The sequence below is a fragment of the Ischnura elegans genome, chromosome X (assembly GCF_921293095.1).
Source record: "Ischnura elegans chromosome X, ioIscEleg1.1, whole genome shotgun sequence".
NCBI lineage: Eukaryota > Metazoa > Arthropoda > Insecta > Odonata > Coenagrionidae > Ischnura > Ischnura elegans.
Window position 1 is genome coordinate 7,895,195 of NC_060259.1, and position 18,821 is coordinate 7,914,015.

Below are 18,821 nucleotides of genomic sequence, written 5' to 3' on the forward strand. Positions count from 1 at the left end.
GGATACGGTACACGTACAGGCGGATAAGGTTCAGATACAAGGGACTAAGGGTAACATACTTGACCATTGAAGAATTCATCCCATAGTGTTGCGTCACAGAAATAGAAAATGGTAGACGACGGCTTCAAACTGGAAAGTTCTGCGAATGTATGCCAACACTGAAAATCAAGCCGAGGACCTAAGCGAATGTCCATGAGTACCAAGAGCGGAGGTGCACACACAAATACCCAGAAACGAAATCGATCCCAACGTCAAGTACCATATCACAGAGGGCCGATGTTGATCAGAACGAACTGACGGCTCTCCCATGACGGAGTGCTCCGGGAGATAGTTAGTAGATGGCTAGCAAGGTTCAGTCGGGGCATGATCGAGAAGCTGCATGCGAGGTATGTGCAAGGCCGATGGGGGCAGAAATCGCGATCCGAGTGGGGGCCTACCTTGGTCGAACAGAAGGCACCTTTGGCCTTTGGCGATGGCGGCAGCGGCGGCGGGGGAGGCGGCGGCTGCAAGGCGGTAGGCGGGCCCGAATCCGAGTCCCAAGCCGAGGGCCCCAAGGCCGCCGAGGGGCTCGGGGCCCGCACATCGGCCGACGACCGGCCCGAACACAGGGCCGACTAAAAGGAAGAAGAGAGGGGGGCGGCCTTAGTGAAGACGAGCACGAGATGTGCTGGGGGAACAGGGGAGGCAGGAACTTGCAGAAGAGCACGGATGGCGACCGGGGAGAGAGGCCCGCGTAGTGCAATTCAATCCACGGTTGCGATATCCGCCACGAGAGCAAGAGGCGACTGGGGGCGCGGCGAGGCAACGGGCCCACGGGACAGACCTCGATAATGACCAAGTTTACTTCAAGGATTTTCCCCCCCTTCACTCCAAAAAAAATACTGCTGACAGAAAAACATTTGGGGTACTTCATTTGGAAAGGGTGCATCATTTCGGAATTGGGGCTTCAGTCGGACGGGGTATGCTTGAGGGGCAAAAATTTCGGGGGACTTGAACCCCAACACCTCCCCGCTACCTATGGCCTAACTCCGAAATGTTCTTATCTACTGGGATGTAATGAGTGGAATGGAATAAATTACTTCGCTACTTCATACACCCAAAATAGTGCTCCGAGTGCCATAAAGTGGCTAGATACGGGCTTCATCAATTTCATTAAATTAATTTGGCCATGAGGTCAAGTTTACAAGGTTAACCTCAATCCAGAACTGGTGTCCTCAATCCCAAATCAGGGAATACTTCGATAAAAACAGCAAAAAGCATGCTCCCTCATTGCATTCAAGGTATGAAAAATTCTGCCTTATCCTCCATACATTATTTTCCTCAACGTAAGACAACTGATAGAAGAATCACAGAAGAAACATTCGACGCGTTGATTTGTGAGTAAAAATTTAAAAAAATAAAACTATGAGTTTCCATAGGAAATATTTTTTAGCCACAAATAATCTAAAACTAAAGGCTTCAATAGTTGATCCTTTAAATACTAGGGAGGGTGAGCACTGGAAATAATAAATACTAAAACAAATTCAAGAGTCCTTCATTATCATAAAGTTATTTACAAATTGAATGGTTACCCCAAGCTAGCATGTAAAAAAACGCAATTTTTAATAAAACCTCTTGGAGCTGACGGTTTTTTAATTCTACAACGTAACTAAAAATATGCGGATCGTAAGCACGGATCCAATTCTGATTTGGATTAGAGGGCATTAAAAATTATGATTATCATGACAGCTTCAAAAAATCGGTATGAGGAAACAAATGAAAATTGGATGGCTGAAAACAGAGGTGTGTTTAGTGCGTACGATTCGAATAAGAATATCCGTGCGATTTCCGAACGTATCCAAAACAATTGTTTCGTATTCCACTTGCTTTTAACGGAGAATATGAGATTGAAAATAAAAAAGTTAAAGTTATAATGAATTCCACGCTGCAGCATAATTACCACCAGAATTTATTGCTTCCATCAGATAATGACTTTTCCAAATGCATTATTTCCTCAAGTTTTCCCCTTCATCACGGTTTGCTGACGTATTACACATAATTTAAAAGGATCCTTATCGTACATAATCAAAAACATGGTCTCCAGTACTTCAGCAAATAGTATAGAAATGATTGCTAACGCTCCAATTTTCATGTAAATTTCCTCTTTTTGGAATGCAAGCGATAATGTCACATTGAAATTCACTATTCATCGTAATATTTTGAGGTTTATTTTTTTAAAGAGCGAAATTTAGTCCACAGCAAACTGTCAACGAGCAATCAACCACCATTTGAAAACTCCCCAGGAATCGTATCGAAGCATCAACAGAAGCTATATATGGAACAATGACACGATTACAACCGCGAAAACACTTTATTTTTAGCACTTGAAGTAGGCACTGATTTGGTTATATTTCTCATTTATGCAAAAGAGCAATAGAAGACAGCTTTATAATACAGCGAATTTAGAGCACCAAAAATAATAAGAGTTAACGATCAAATGGCTGAAAATCTTACTTTAAATGAGAAACCGTGGCACGTGCGTAAGGCTAATGTGCGTGAGCATAATGTTAGCACGTGACACCGTGATTATGACAGGCGTGGTCCGCTCGAGACATAGGTGGATCAAAGGCTCTACGAGGTATTTCCAACCAAAACCCCGCGACAATCCTCCGCAAAAACAGCACTGAAAATTCAAATCAAAGTGAATTTCAACATCTCTCATAAAATCTGGATGTTTCGTCATAGGGAACTACAACAATGGATCACACCATTAAAAGCAGCAAGCCCCCACGTGGCACTTGGGTTAATTTCAGCAGATGTTTAGTTGTAGTGCACGGATAGAAACCTTTAAAGGAGGAATTCTCACTTTGTTTTCAACTCACAAAATCAAATCATACCTCATCCAAAGAGTTAACCGGATCTCAACTTACAGTCATGCACAGGAAGAATGTACACGCCAGGCGACCATCCTATTCGCACTTGAATCCTAAGCATTACTCATGTGTATAAGTTTAAAATATAAATACCTTAATTACAATAAACTAAACTGTAACACTGACGAAACCGTGATAAGAAAAACAAACAAAGCAAGAAAAAGTCCTTTAGAAGAGAGTGGGGAAAGACTTTGAATGCAGTTACAAACCTTTGATGCAGTTAGTGCCAGGTTCACCGTGGACAAATCATGTCATTCACAAGGAAAAAAATAATGGGCAAATAGCAACAGGCAGCAAGGTTAAAAAATGACCGAAAAGAATCTTTTGAATGGAGGGAAGGCAAAAATTTTCGGTTCAACATTTATTAACGAACTGAAGTTCTTGAAACTTATTGGCCAATTATTCATCTGCGAGCACGTTCCATATATCGACAACAGTGAAGTCAGGCAAGCCTCACCTTCTCTAACGATGAAGCCATATTAACACATTCGCCATGCATAATTTATAGTCAAACATTAAGAATAGCACCTTTTCAACAGTTGTCTGAAAAAAACGATAAAGCAAATAACATCGGTGTGCTGGTCACTCAAAGTCCACACATTAAGTTCCGCGCATCAAAAATAGCACTTCTTGAATGAGATGCCATAACTTCTCGGATGAATTGTCGCAGACGACCATAACAGCATTCTTCCAAGAGAAACTCGGCCGGGCTGCCAACGGATATCAATCGCTATAAGTTATATGGTGCAGGCATAATAAATATTTGATGACCCTAAAAATAAATTAGCTTCAATCACCGCCAATCCACTTCCAGTGATAATAATTATAATGATATACCATTTTGCAATGTTAATTTTTTTCAATGACTTTCAAACCCAAATTATTGCTACTTAAAATCTTTTCCATCCGGTAAACTAGCTGGTCGCTAAACGCGTGGAAATTCCATTTGTAAGCGAAAGCTCCTCAATAACCATGAGGGACTCGCTACGACTTTTGTACGCTCATGTGGACAGCTTGTTTTGCTACAAGCATTCCCATCATTTTGACCACAATATATGAGTCACTATAGCTCGTTTCATAAGAAAAAAAACTTTCCTTTCATGAGTCTTGAAAAAGATAGCATCGGTTTTAAAAATCATATTCATATGATTCAATATATGTAAGTAATGCATTGAACTTATCTCCTCACGCAATCCCTTTAGCACAGACTTCAAGCATTTCTATCGACTTAATGCCATTGAAGAGCTTTCAAGAAGCCTAAATTTCTTACAACACGAACATTTGCCTATACCTTCATCACATGAAATTTTTACGCGGCTACACGATTCAAAACTAATACCAAATATCCACTTTTGGTGACCTTACCCATTAATATTTGTCTACATAAGACATCCATCGCAACCCGCAAAAAAATGCCCCAGACGAATAAAATTTATGATACATGGCAAGCTTAGTGTTCGATTAATGCGTAATTTAATTCGCACTTTATCCTGAAAGTTGGGTCGTCCGTATTGCCATTTCTACAAAACTTGTGAAATTTTCATATTCAAACATTCATTTTACCAATAACTACGAAATTATTATGGTGAAGTGCCTTCGTCTTCCTTTCACCGACGACTATATCATATTCAATTTACAGCTACAGTTCTAAGCACATACAAGAATCGCTCTATGATCCAAAAGAAGTTCGTACTCGTAGATATAAAATAAAAATAGGACGGGGCCACGAGATTTTTTGTAAAACTCCGGTCAATACAGCACTGATGAATGACATATTTTGATACGTTCAGCCACGAGAAACTTGATTTGTTTAACGGTAAAACTTACTATCTACTGGTAACCTCCATCCTCAACGCGTGTATGAATGATCGATTGGGACTCATTTTATACTAAGAAAGAAATTATGGATTATAGAAATATTTGGAAAGCAGACCGTGGCAGCCGTTCGGATGTTCGAAGGAGCGGTCGTCAGCCCTGAGGATGCCTCGATGACCGCTCCAAGGATTAGGGGAGACGGAGATCACCGCACAGAATACAACTCTCGGCTTACGGGCCATCTCGTGAGCGGCCATTTTGAGCTGCTTCGATACTTTTCCACCCCCCCCCCCCCCCCCCATCATTTAAATCACAAAACAAGCCCATGTTTTACGAACGCTCGTTGAAAAGAATTCAACCGGTAATCTGAGGAAAAAACTTAATTCCTCCGAGGGCTCGGGGTGGGAGCAGGGGAGGGGTGGGGGGGAGGGGAGGAGTGGGGGAGAGTGGAGGGGTGGGGGGAGAAGGGAAACGGGCCGCCGGATTCGAAGAATTCCAGCGGAGACGAGGGCAGCGACAGAGAGTCTGGTGGCGAGGAGGCAGTAAGTCAACAGTTAGGGGACGGAAGGGTCTTTGGAGTGGGCAGGGCGGATTCCTCGCAGCGGAGGATGCGCTCAGAGGAGGGGTCACCGAGGAGGCGACAAGGGCCCTCACAAAGGCGGCAGCGCGTCGTAATTGAGACGACACCTGCGAGCGAAAGCGGCCTCAATGGGCGCACACCTGGGTATGCGCGGGCATACGCACTGGGAAACCGGCTTTCTTCCGCTCGCCTTAATGATTTTATTGAGTGCTCGGCTTCCGCCCCTGACTGCCCGCAGCGCCAAGAGGACGCGCTGGCTGACTCCACTCCACGCCCACTCCAAACGAGAGAGAGAGCACATGAAATGTTGGAGATGAGGAAAAGGAATTGCTTGATGCGCTCAAGGACTTCAAGCAAAGGATGCCGATATAGATCGCGGAAGACATCACAGCCAGTAAACACCGACAAAAAGTGATTTCCTAAACTGCCTTTTAATTTCGCCGTGAGAAACTGAGGGAGGGTTATGTAGGGGTGGTCCGCAATGGATTTCATTTCCCGCACACTTGGACGGGGCGGGCTAAATACGATGAAGCGCTAAATAAATTCCGAGAGCAAGTTCTCACTACGGGATTAGTGCTCTGGTGGCTCGAGCGTAGGCCTACGAATCGAAGGGTACCGATATTACATCTGAGTGAGGCCTTCAACACCCCAACTCCAAATCCTAGCAGTGCGAGGGAAAGGAGAAATGTAAAAAACAACCGTGACTAATATTACCTTGCGGCATGAATAGCAATGTACATACGAACATTAATTTAATCCTCCACAATAGAGCAAAGCTACATCAAACCGAAGACTAGCCACTTCCAGATAAGGATAAACAACGGGAGACATCACAGCAAGAACGACATTATCTACGACCTTCCCCGTTGCTAACGCGTGCTTTTGCCGCTTATCTGTCCCCGGAGATTTCCGGGCCACACACCACTTCGGAAACAATGAATTCCAGAGAAACATGATAACCATCGTGGCCATATGCTCAATATCAAAATTAAATCAATCAATTCCGTGGCAAGCCCCTAGCCGCAAATGTGTGTTTAGCATGAATGCACGCTGTTTAAATTCATGTACAAGCTAACGCTAACGAGAGAAAAGTGCGAGTAAAAAATTATTTTTCCCGCGGTAAAGGCATAACAAAGTACTTCCCGATCAGCAGTTTGGAAGTTAGATAAAACACTGGTTGGGTTTGTTACTCATGGAAATACTGAAGACTAGTGTAAAAATGATGGGGAAAAGACTACGAAGGACCTTCTTCAAAATGCATTGGAAAGCACTTTGTACATAATATATCGAAACCTACAGCGAATAAAACATCACGAGTTCCCATCAGACCTTAAGGAGAGGTCCAATCAAAACGAACTGAAAATTCCAAGCACATAAAGAAATATTTAACTAATGCACATCATCCAAACCATGATAGGCATCACAAAAGAATTACCTTTGCTCCTTGAAAAGACATAATGGCATGAAAGGGTAGTCAAGATGATGGCGCAGGCACTCCAGCAGAATCACAGCGACACTTTTTCGCCTGCTCGTTTTGTGCACTAGCATTCAAATATTTCATATTTAAAAAAAAAATAAAACGTCACAGTTAGTTAATAATTGATAAATCTGATATTAAAAAAGCTCAAAAATGAATATGAGGTGTTTCTATGAATAAAATTCGTTGATCAAACTGAAAGAAAACTGAGGAATTTTTAGTCGTCGGTAAAGGGAGCTATTCCGCCAATGGTGTAAAACCTCATCATTTTTTCCATTTAACAATATTTTTGAAAGCCTAAATTTTTCCAAATTTTCTTTTCCGGCAAACAATTTGAAAAATGTGAGACATAAGTCTACATATTTAGCCAATTTTAACCTTGACCGTAACAGGGTTGCCGCAACGATGCGCCCGCTCGAGTAGGCAATTGCGCGGCACAACGGAACTCTAACTTAGACATCCTTTTTGACGAATTTTTGTTTTGCGGCTCAGGTTGCGCTGCCACCTAGCGCTAATTTGTTCGATACTTCCGATGAAATGTACGGTTTGCGTCCCTGGCCCGCGCGTCGTATTTGCGAGGGAAGGGCCAACTGCACGGAGTCACTTTGTTCGCTCCTGTTGCCGGCCTCGGTGGCGGTGGGGTAAAGTCCTCGTCTGCCAAACCGTAGGTCGTGGGTTCGAATCCCACCTGGGTAGGTGGTCCCTAACCAGGGCATGGATGTTTGTGTTATGTATTGTTTATCCTCTGTTGTAAAGGCCTTAAAGTGCTGTTTACAGGGAAATTGGAAATAAATTAATAAAAGGGGGAAGCCTGGCCCCCCACCTTTGCCCTCGTCTGAATGCTAGCCAAGCCTGCGGCTCTCCACTCGGACAGACCGCTAGACAGCGTACCTTTGCCGTCAATGGCATTCGAAGAGAATGTATGTACGCATTAAAAGAAATACCGCTTTCACAAATGATATCCTCAACCCGAGTTGGTACGTTTCTTGAAATTCAGTTAAAGAGATTTCAAATCAAATTTGTTCTTAGAGGAATTTGATTGCTAGCGACTACAATTACGACCACTCTCGCACGAACTCCGCTTTTGCTGGAAAATTGAGATGGGAAAATCCCTAAACGTTCTCCATCATGTCCCTCACTTTTTAGCCTTGCGTTCACGAGAGAATGAAGCATAAGGGATACGTGATACTTTCAAATGACTCGATAAATCGAAATAAGTGAGGAACAAGGCGATGAACGTGAACTCAATTGTGGCTCCCCTTCATTCCACCATCATTTCCAAATATCTCCTTACATATGTGCCTCGAGTTATTTTTGTGGTCTCCATTTTTCTGCAAATCAAATGACTCGACAGTGTTTGGCTCGAACTCTACTAGTGACTTACTAGGATCTGCAAGAGTATTGCGTGGGATCAAGTCCAAAAACCCCTCTCATTCACGAACATTTGGAGCGGGCACTTGATTAGTATTACATAGCCCTTCCTAAGAGGAGTAAGATGATCCATTTACGATGCTATGTTAGCGTTTCAGCTGGTACAAAAATCGATTTCTTTCCTTTCGAATGATAATTGTGCGATAAAGAGAACACGAGATCAATTTAATTTGAACACTTAAAAATATCAATTTTTCTTGGGTGCTGTGTTGCCTATTGCTGTGATTTCGCTAATGTATTTTATGGTTACTGATGCGTGGGCCACGTGGCGCTATGCTCATCGAAACAGCGATTCGCATTGATGCCGAGGGGACGTCAGCCAAAATGGCTTGTGGGGAGAATTTGAGGAGATTCCGTCCTATAAACTGCTAAGGCCTTGTTTCTAGCCGGTTCTTTTCTAAGCGGCAATGAAAGCACCGTGGCCGGTCGGAGAGGACGCCATTTTAAGTATGTGTTTATTACTTCGTTCTGACTCGTTTCAACCCGCTTCCTCTCAACCCGTCAAAATGAGGAAAGAAACGTTCCTTACACTTGGATTTGATGATCGACTAGCTCTGGATGAAGATCCAGATCTTCATCCAGAGCTAGGGATTATTCGTGTGATTGTACCTTTGAAATTGATTTATTCAGCTCAACTAATCGATCCCAGTGCTCTGGTCAGTCGCAGGTAAAACTGTAGCAGTTCCGTGAGTTGCATTCGACACATCGAAAGCAAAACATGGAGCCTGTTTTGATGCTTTGTTGGGATGACCATAGAGAGGTCAATTTGGTCCGAGTCCAACGAGCACACCGTGCTACTCTTCTACAATCCGATTCCTATTTCCCGTTCCACTTCCCACGTGCGTTCGTCACGACAATACAATTGTACCTCCTATGTTGTCATGAGAGCTGGACGAGAGTACACTAAAGCGGCCCATACACGGCCGTGCGCCCCACGACGTTCTCTGACCGCAAAGCACTGCACAGCTCGTCCCGCAAAAAACGCGTCTACTAACGATCGTGATGCTCAATCCAATGCGCCGTGCCGTGGTGTGACAATTTCAATCAGCAAAGAAAAGTCATTGGCAGTTTTATTAATTAATTGTGAGTGTGATAATGAACCACGGGAAAGAAAACAGAAGATTTGGTGCAAAGGTTGGTTATTAAAAAAGCAACGGTTCTCAGGAGGGAACTAAAAGAAAACAACCAATTGTTTGTTTGAGTACTCCTTTGATTTTATCAACCACAAACAGCGATGACTTCTACATGCTTCGGTAAAGTTCGGCAAGAAATTTACCGACAAAAATGCGTTCGAGTCAGTCATCATTCCAGAAAAACTGCTCGGTCACAAACAAGTATAAAAACGCAGTCACAACTGACCTATCACCACGAGGCATGCAGCCAAGGAGGTGGTGCAGAAAATAGCGGAGAAATATTATGACGAACTGGGGGCTAATGATAATGAAGCCATTCATGAAATTATAACATACAAAGACACCCTGCGGGATAGATACAGAAGACCGGAGCAAATATTAAACATTAATTAATAATTAAAACAAATGACGAACGCAAGGGCGTCAAACTTATAAGACAGGGATTAAAAGAAGTGAGAAACTTCATTATCCATTAAAACCAAGACCACGCTGGGCCTATCACCACGATCACTCTCGTACGTCTACCTCGCAGTAGCCCATACACGTGACTGATGGCCCGTCATGCAACGCTCGTCGTGCCAAAATTTTGTAACTAGTCCAGATTTCAGACCCGCCGTGCGGCACACTTTGCACTCCACTCACGCGGATTTGTAATCCAGCTTTGCACGCACGTGCAGCGCACAACTGTGTATGGGCCTCTTAACGTACACTACAATGCATGCACGTCTTATATATAAAATATTTTTCAACCAAAATTCACATGGATATCACGTCACTCATAAATGCATTAATCCTTAAATAACCTCAATGCTTAAAGTGACACGAGAAAAATAAGCTAGCGTATTCATGGAATGCTTCGTGCTGAAGATTTCACGATCGCCAAGCTCCCCACTTCAGATCGAGAGCGAGCGGTGCTGCATTCTTGCGCTAAAGATGACAAGGCGCTCTCGTGGGGAAAAATTACCGATCGTCGCACTCGTCCTCTCGGCAGGTATCCTAACACCCCCTGCCACACGCCTTTTAGGCGGCTTGCGGGGTATTATGTAGATGTAGATGTCCAAATCGTGTCTCTGAGTATTCTAAAGCCGTGTCCCAAATCGTTAGGCATTAGGGAGCATCGATTTGGACGGCTAAATTTTGGGTAGCCAACCCAAAAGGGAACATAAATTGGGACACCTTAACGCAGATGTTGCCTTCTCCTGGATACCAAACCAATGAAACACAAATGATAAACGAAACCCCATACATCCCACATTGTGAACGTCCTCGTGCAATTGAGCGGTGACCGAAGTGATTTTAAGTTTTGGATGTCGGAGGAAAGCATTTTCTCATCGTTTAAGTAAATTATGCAACCTTTCTGTTCCAGTAGTACTATCTACTTATAACATTAGTAGTATCATCTACTTTGTACAGTAGTATCTACTGAGATAAGGCTGGGGTATTCTTTCATTCGTAGCTTAAGGTCAATACTTGGTTTTTCACTTAAATTTTGTAGGCATTAGCTCATTTTGTTGCAAAAGCTTAGCGCATAGTCCTTTTTATGTGGTAGATAGTATTTCAAGCGTTCTCATCACTAAGTACACTTTTTAAATTTCCATTTTCAGCAATATAATTTCAAACAAGTCTAAAAATATCCACACAATCAATTTAAAAACAAAATACTCGGCAGCCACGTCGCACTTCCTCTAACTCTACCCAAAGACGCTTCTCACACGCTTTAAATCATGGGAAAAGGATGCCCTCGTCGATGCCCAAATCAGGCGACCAAGATGGGAACCTAAATTCGCTCCCTTAAGCTGACTAACGAGTAGGGAAACCCTTCCAAGATGGCGTCGTGCCCTAATCCTGGGATTTAGGGGCCTAACCGGCGGATCGGGACACAGCTTTCGCTTCGTCGTCTCAGCAAGGGGCACGCACATATTTGCGGCACACTTGTCCTCCGTGGCGGGGAGGCGAGCGGAGCGGGGAGGGAGAAGGGGCCAGGGGGATGGGGGTGGAGCGGAAGGGGGCGGGCGTCAATAAAAGTGTTGAATGGGCGAGCGAGGTGCGAACGAAGAGAGGAGAGAGCCTTTGGAGCGGAGAGCTTTGAGGAGAGCGGGCGGGCGGCCACTCATCCCATTGTTAACGATCCCTGCCCTTGGCGCGAAAACTCCTCAACGGGCTTCGCTGGGCGCGTCCCACGGACGTGGGAGAGGGAGGACGGACGGACGGCCCTCGGAAAACATTCTCAGGCCCCCTCTGGCCACGAAACGTACCTTGTATCTTGAGGGTAGAGACTCGCGACTTCTGCCCGCGGACCGAACTTGGCAAGCAGAGGATTACTGCAATCACTCAGAAGGCAAAGGGGGGAATCACTCACACCAAGGGGGGAATCCGAACGCTGAGCGCACTGATTCACCAAGTGCTTGAAAAAGACTTTCGTGTCTCATATCTTTTCCCAACCGCCCCCTGTTTACGGATTCATCCGACGGGGGGCGATCCTTTACGCGCTATTCATCATCAGCGCTAATTAGAATCCTTACTGGTAACATTTGGTTATAATGAAGGTTGTATATGACATTATTTTTAGGAGGATAGTAGACTTGCACTTAAAATGAAGACGCAAAAACAAACCCTCTTGCCCTTCTTTGCCCTGACACACCCATTCACTCACATTCAATCCATGAGACGCCTTTTAATAATCAACTTTATATCCATTAAAAAATAACCCTTTAGTTCCCGTAATTGCTACGAGGCATGAAAAAGTAACGATAGTAGATAAAAACGGTAAGAATGCAGAGAAACTCATGTGACTTGAGGAATATGTATGCGGAAAATTAAATGTCGAGATGAAATCTAAGTACCTACACCAATCGAGCCACATAAATTCACCGCAAAAACTGAAATCTAAGGCACTGACTAAGCCCACGTTCCACAAAGTTCCAAAGTCGTAAAAATAACGTTCTAAAAGTTTCCAGACACCCATCTATATACGTACCCCAAAAATGAACGCAGGAGTTTTTTCCAACAATGTTGTGAATATAAGAGGAGACCTTCGACTTTGAAATCGATGAAACGACGATATAACGCCAAGAAAGGTTCGCCGTATGCGAGCTGGAGACAAAACTATATGAAATTTACGACATAATAACTTCTAAGATTAAAAAAATAGGGAATATCTCAAGCGAAAGAAATGCAACCTCTATGTGCACTCCGAGAAAACTCATGCGTAACTTTTAAGGAGAACAAAAATGGAACAAAAACTTTTCACCGCTCGCACACGCACGCACATTGTAAAGCCGATGTTTCAATCGTAAAAGACATTCTCCCCCAACTCTAAGACCACGGCTGACCGAAAGCGAGTCAACTTCCAGAAATGAAAAGATTACCGGAGGAAGGCACTGGATTATGGGAGTCTCAGCTTTCCGTGAAGTGCGTTGGGGGAGGAGGAGCAAGGGGGAGGAGGTGGGTGACAAGTGGGAGCGGAAACGGGGGTGGGGCAGGGACAATGGGAAGCGCATTCCTGGAGGACACACACACCTGCACACCACGCTCGCTTGCTCTCTCGCTCAGCCAAAAATGCACACTGTGGAAGAATCCATTTGAGCGGAGGACCGGCCGGAGAGATGCAAAAGAGGAGCCGCTACCCACATGAATATCACGAGCCAGGTGATGATTTCTCATTCCTATTTCAGCAGCCAAAGAGCATGCACTGGCAAAAAAGCTTCAAAATTAAATCACATACTTTCCCAGAAAAATTAAATAATCATCAGCTTACAAGTCGGGGATCAGAAGATTTACTATTATTACTTCTAAGCCCAAAAAAGGCAAGACAAACATTGAATTTCTCGTATGTCATCCAATCGCTAATATGGATACAATGCCAGCAACGGTTTTTTTAACATGCGCCCTCTCCTGTGGGGGACACGAGACGAAATTTCAATACCTTTCGTTTAGATCGCCATAAGAAGTTGTGTGCTCGATTAATGATGTGCTAAAAAATTAAATCTTAATAAAGTTTCAGCATCAAATAGCAATAAAGAAATAAACGTTTCATACGCCAAAGTTTAAATACAAATACACAGATACGGCGCCACGGCAAGTTGGCCATGAACACACAAGGGATATATAGAATCTAGCTGCAAGTCGACATGGTCGTTTGAAATGCATGACGCGTAGCCGTGAGGTGAAAGAGGCGGTCGCCGTGCCAGGGGCGGCAGTGGGAGGGCCGGCCGCAGTGTCAGGGCCGGTGGCTTTCACACTCGCCGAAAGACGAGTTCGCTGGGCTGAAGGGTTGGGGCGGAGGTCGGCTGCGAATGACACTTCCGGTGAAGAGGGGTCAAGCAGAGCAGCAATTCAACAGCAAGACGAGACCCATGGAGGAAATAACTTACAATTGATATTCCTGGAAGAGTTATTCCTTCGAAGAAATCACCAACAGATTACGACATCAGAGGTTCATAATTTCGCCGAGCCGAATAACGGCGAATTCAAGATTCGGAATTAAAACGATCATTTCAAAGTATATACCTCAGCCCACCACGAATCCACGTCATCCATCCAGTCAGACCAATATATTTTTGGTCTCCAAGCAATTAAGGTAACCCTTGACGACGCTGGCAAACGTCGATATTCGTACGTTATCTGTCTCCATTAACGATCAAAAATCTCCCAAGATGATAGCACACGGTCGTATCCGCCCACGTCATCCCGAGCGTTACAGAGAAGACCATTAAGGAAAGAACACCTATTAGGCGAATTCCTTTTTCTCCGAGGAAAATAATGCCATCTCCTACCTTCATTAGAATCAAATGTTACCAGTAACAAAGGTAACTAGAGCTGACGATGTCCGTAAAAGATAAATCGCCATAGCTTCCTACACAATACCAAGAGAAATAGAGACGCAGCGGAAATTACAGGCATGTGAGATTCCAAATTCCACAAATTCTATTAGCTAGCTTTACGCCTAATAGCAAGGTCTTCTATTTCCAACTCCTACCTATTTCTTTTACTAGCGATAAACGGATTGAAGCAAGTATAGATTAAACATTCACTGTTTACCTTTACTGCTACTCGAATCATCATCATTCAGGGTTCCCATTCAAACTAAATTGTAAAATTCACGTTTTTTTCCAGGTTTTCACGGTCTAAATGTCGTCAAATTCACGGTTTGCAGTAAAACCATTTCTGGCAGAAAAATTGACCAAGTAATAATCATCGGTCGCACCTTACCTAAAAATTTAACGAACGCAACAGACGCTGCGAATGCAAAAGCAGCAATGAAAGTGCTATCTCTCCTGACGTCACATATCGTTTGTAAAATTCAGCTTCGGCTAAAGGTTTTGACTGGGAAAATGGAGGGACCAGGGTGCCAGGAAAGTTAAGAAGTGTCTGATTTTTCGCCAGGGTTAATGAACACTTTGGTTACCAGTCTTCCGGCGTTGGTACAGGCGTAAGGTCTTCGTGTCGTCATGGCACACGGACCAATGATTGCGCTTCAAATATTGGCGTGCAGATGAATGCGTGGGCAGTGTCTGCGCTTGAATGACCTTGAAATATGACCGACACATCGATTTTTCTTTTGATCCGTCAATCGTAGTTCTAAAATCAAGTTTCAGATATTTTCAAAGTTTTACGACGAAATTCACGACTTTTTCCAGGTTTTTTCACGGTAGACGAAATTCACGGTTTTAAGGTTTTCACGGTCATTCATAACCGGTAAGAATTCAATTACTTTTAAGTTTCACGCGCCTGTCTCGGCTAGCTCATCGACTTACTGTAGATAAGAATTTTTTCACATAGTGGAAATTTTAGTGCCCATTCAAATCACTTAATATGATGCATCTCTACATTGTACATAATGACACTATTCTTTAAGGTTGAATTTCTTACTAGGCTTAAGGGAGTTATCAATACAGTTTTGAAATTATTGATTGGAGACTAAGGCGTATTTAAGTAAATTTCTAGATTTTCTTCGCATATCCTAACCTTCTTAAAAATGAGTGTACACCGTGAGTAGTTTATTACATATACTTCATATGTATGGAGAGTGTTCTTTTTTATTTTAAAGATAGATACTTCATTAATAACACGAAATATGCAACATCACCTCGTGCCAGAAGAACTAAAATCACGTCATTAAAATTAGCCTAGTTTCTTCACTTCAAAATTAAAAACGAAAAATTCCTAAATACTACCCCGCAAACCGCCTCAATAGGTCTGTGGCGGAGGTGTCAGGACACCTTATGTTATCATATAAAAAGGAAATGCTATCATGAAGTTCCGCCTAGCACCATTGATGTTCTTATTTGTTCGGCGATAAAAAAAATCGTACACCTATCCGTGCGGTAAAATATCTCCCCTAATTTGTCGTTTCTGTCGGACCTAGACACATAGTGAGGCAGTAGCGGAACCAGAGAGGGGCTGGGGAAGGCTATAGCCCCTTCCCTTGGGTATCCAATTTACACCACATAAAAATAGTCCTGCTGAGAGGTTACCTCCCACTACCGCTAGGAGGTTCCGTCCTGGATCCGCCACTGTAGTGACGTTCTAATATGATGTTCTCCGTACGCCCGTAACAGTTCTTGACGAATCGCGCACCTTCCCTTCGAATATTATTAAGTTGACGGAAAAAGTCTTCCTTCCTTCCTGCACCAGATCCCATACGCTCGCTGTACATATATTCAAGGTATGCCCCGACGAGTGCGAAACTTCTCTTTCACGATTTAGTACGAAAATCTTGCCACGACATGCTAGACAAATATGTACTAGCTTCTATAAGGCTATGCCACAAATATTTCTTTTGATATTTCACTTCAGCTACGGCCTTTATGTTGTCAAAACCCACAACCTATACACGTGGATAGTTGAAGGACTTGCGAATAAAAGCACCGCCGTGCATTAAGTTATATATCCCACTCTTGGCTCCACACGTCGGCGGAGCTTAAACCTGATGATAGAATTTCTAAGTCAGAGTAATCACTAACTTCGCAACAAATAAAGCCGTCGTCCTCGAATAAACGTTACCGCTATGTTAATTATATAGCAATTATTATTTAATAATAAATTTACCGTTAATTAGAGAGCAGAGGTCATATAAATTTAAAGTGAACAAAGTGAGAGGTTTCGCTTCCTTGAGAGACACCTGATGCCACTTCCAAGCAAAGAATCGTCAAGAACTACGTTTTGCTTAAGATCAACTGAAAAATAATTTACGACACGTAACTGAAAAGGTTCCACGCTCTTTGCAATATATAACACGTGATTTAAGAATACGTGCTTCATATTCCAGCATATCCCAAGGACACGGCAAAAAATACTTCACGCGTGATTTTTATTCGTTGAAATACCTTGAATTATGCCCCGCGGCTTCTTCCATTATGCTCGTCATTCTAAATCTCCTCAATATTAACAACAGACAGGATAATCAACTGTAATCTTTCCATGGACTCAAAAGAAGGCGGAATAATAAGCGTATTTTTAATTCTACTCCGGCAGAAAATAAACCGCTTTCAGCCACTGAATTCCTAGCAAGTACCATTCACTTTAGCGCATATCCTTGTCGTTTCCATTTCCTACAAAACAGAGTCAAGCGGTTGAAAAGAACCGATGCTACTGCAAGTCCTCTTAATACAGGCTTTCTCAAAAAAAATGTTAACTAGGCACTTCTATAAACCTCGAGTACCATTCTGCGGCGTACAAGCCGATTGAATAACCAGTCAGAGGGAATGGTGAAGGAGGAGCAAGCAGACAAGTGAACCTCCAGAGAGGTTTCAATTGCAAAGAGAGGAGACACGGGCCCAGATGAGACGCAGCAGCGATGGGAGGACTTGACGTCACTGTCCCACTCGAACAAAATGCGAATGCACGGAGCGACTGCCGTGGATCGGGGAATGCGTGCGAGGGAGATGCGAAGGAAGGAGCCGCACACGGAGCCAATCAAACGCACTCGCCGGCGATAAAGAACCGTGTGTGCCATATGCCGCGGATCGATGCCGCTGAATGAGGGCAAATTACCTCCCTCGACAGATGCCACCGCTAAGCCTCACCCCGACGGTAAAAAAGCACGGGTACTCCTGGCGAGCACAATGCTAACAAGAGCCAACCGCACAAACAAGTGCCTTGTGAGCGGCGAGAGGAGCCGCCTAGCGTTCGTCATTTGCCCCGAGTTTCCACGAAAGGCGTCCGCGATCTGAATTTGCCATTCGAGACGCGTGCCGAAACAAGGTAGCTGCCACCCCCGTAATGGCCAAACGCCCAAAACACGAATGCGATTGTTCGAGCGGGCCAAAAAGTCATTCCGCACTCGGGGAGCTCCATTAGCAGCACGAGGCGCACTCGCACGCCCCGCACGAGGAACATAAGAATTTGCAGGACCTCTGAAAAAAAACTGCAAAGACAATGACAGATGGCGAATGGGACGGCCAGTGATTCAAGTCGAAACACCTAGATACTCGGCTCCCTCTCCACTGATTCTGAAGTTCACATTGAAACTTCATCCGCGAACTGAGAGCAAGATAAGAAAGAAAGTGGGGAGCAAGAGGTGACATGAGCTCATTCATAAGGCGACGACAAGGCCTTTTCCTCGCATTTCCACAAACAGATCTCGGCTACTATATCATTTACCGGAGACAAGTCACGGGGCTGAAATCTATACAAATCACTATATACGATTTTAATTTTTCCAGGTAAATACTTGTGACGAATACTTGTGGGTTTTCAGCCAGATTAATGCTTTTATGTAAGCCGACGTTTCGGGAGACGACTTGTCTCCCATCCTCAAGGCTGTGTTACTTTACGGAAGTCCAATTTCACACTGAACTGGATCGACCGTTTACCGAGGGCAACAATTCGGCTCAGGTGTCGTCCGATTGGCTGTAGGCCTTTTGAAATCCTTCACGTTCAACCCTTGTGTTCATAACATAATCATAACATAAGGGTTGAACGTGACTATATCTACAGTAATCTACGATAAAAAACTACAATTATAAGAACTCCGCCAGTGAGTCATGATAAAGACTGAATAACTTGTATAGACTTCACGAGCGACAAAAAGACCGGAGCAAACACAATTTTCCACCGAACTTGCAATAGAAGAAGAATATACAAAGAAATGTGTCCAATGAACGATTAACAACTAGACTATGGTGACTATACGTCAAAGCTCATGAAGTTCGATTCGTAGAGATTGATTGGACTGAAGGCGGCGAGCAAAGCGACCTCACGGCCTGGGTGCTCTCAGGCAGCAATTACTAGGCAATAGCAATCACGAACATTGTTCACCCACTTTGAAAGCTGGGGGGAGGGGGGCGTGGCAACCGCAAATTACTCAGCAATAGATCGCATAGTACGTACACTTGGCTGCGCTCTAAGGATACAATTTGCATGATGCATGTGACTTTGCCATAAGATGATACAAATGGCAAGTCCTACAATACATTTGAGTATAAATCGCTAAAAACGAAAACGCCAATGACTTAAACTTCGTGATTCAG

General features: G+C 43.7%; 1 protein-coding gene across 6 annotated transcripts in view; it reads right to left on the reverse strand.

Annotated features, from left to right (window-relative positions):
- Window positions 1-18,821, reverse strand: part of LOC124170895 (E3 ubiquitin-protein ligase RNF220-like) — a 341,569-nt gene that overhangs the window by 259,274 nt on the left and 63,474 nt on the right. For 5 of the 6 annotated variants that reach the window (XM_046549929.1, XM_046549928.1, XM_046549932.1 and 2 more), the window contains exon 4: window positions 438-614. The exons of the other annotated variant lie outside the window; for it this stretch is intronic. In XM_046549929.1, coding sequence (XP_046405885.1) covers window positions 438-614 — 177 coding nt within the window. The remainder of the gene's footprint in view (window positions 1-437; window positions 615-18,821) is intronic. 6 annotated transcript variants of the gene reach the window in all.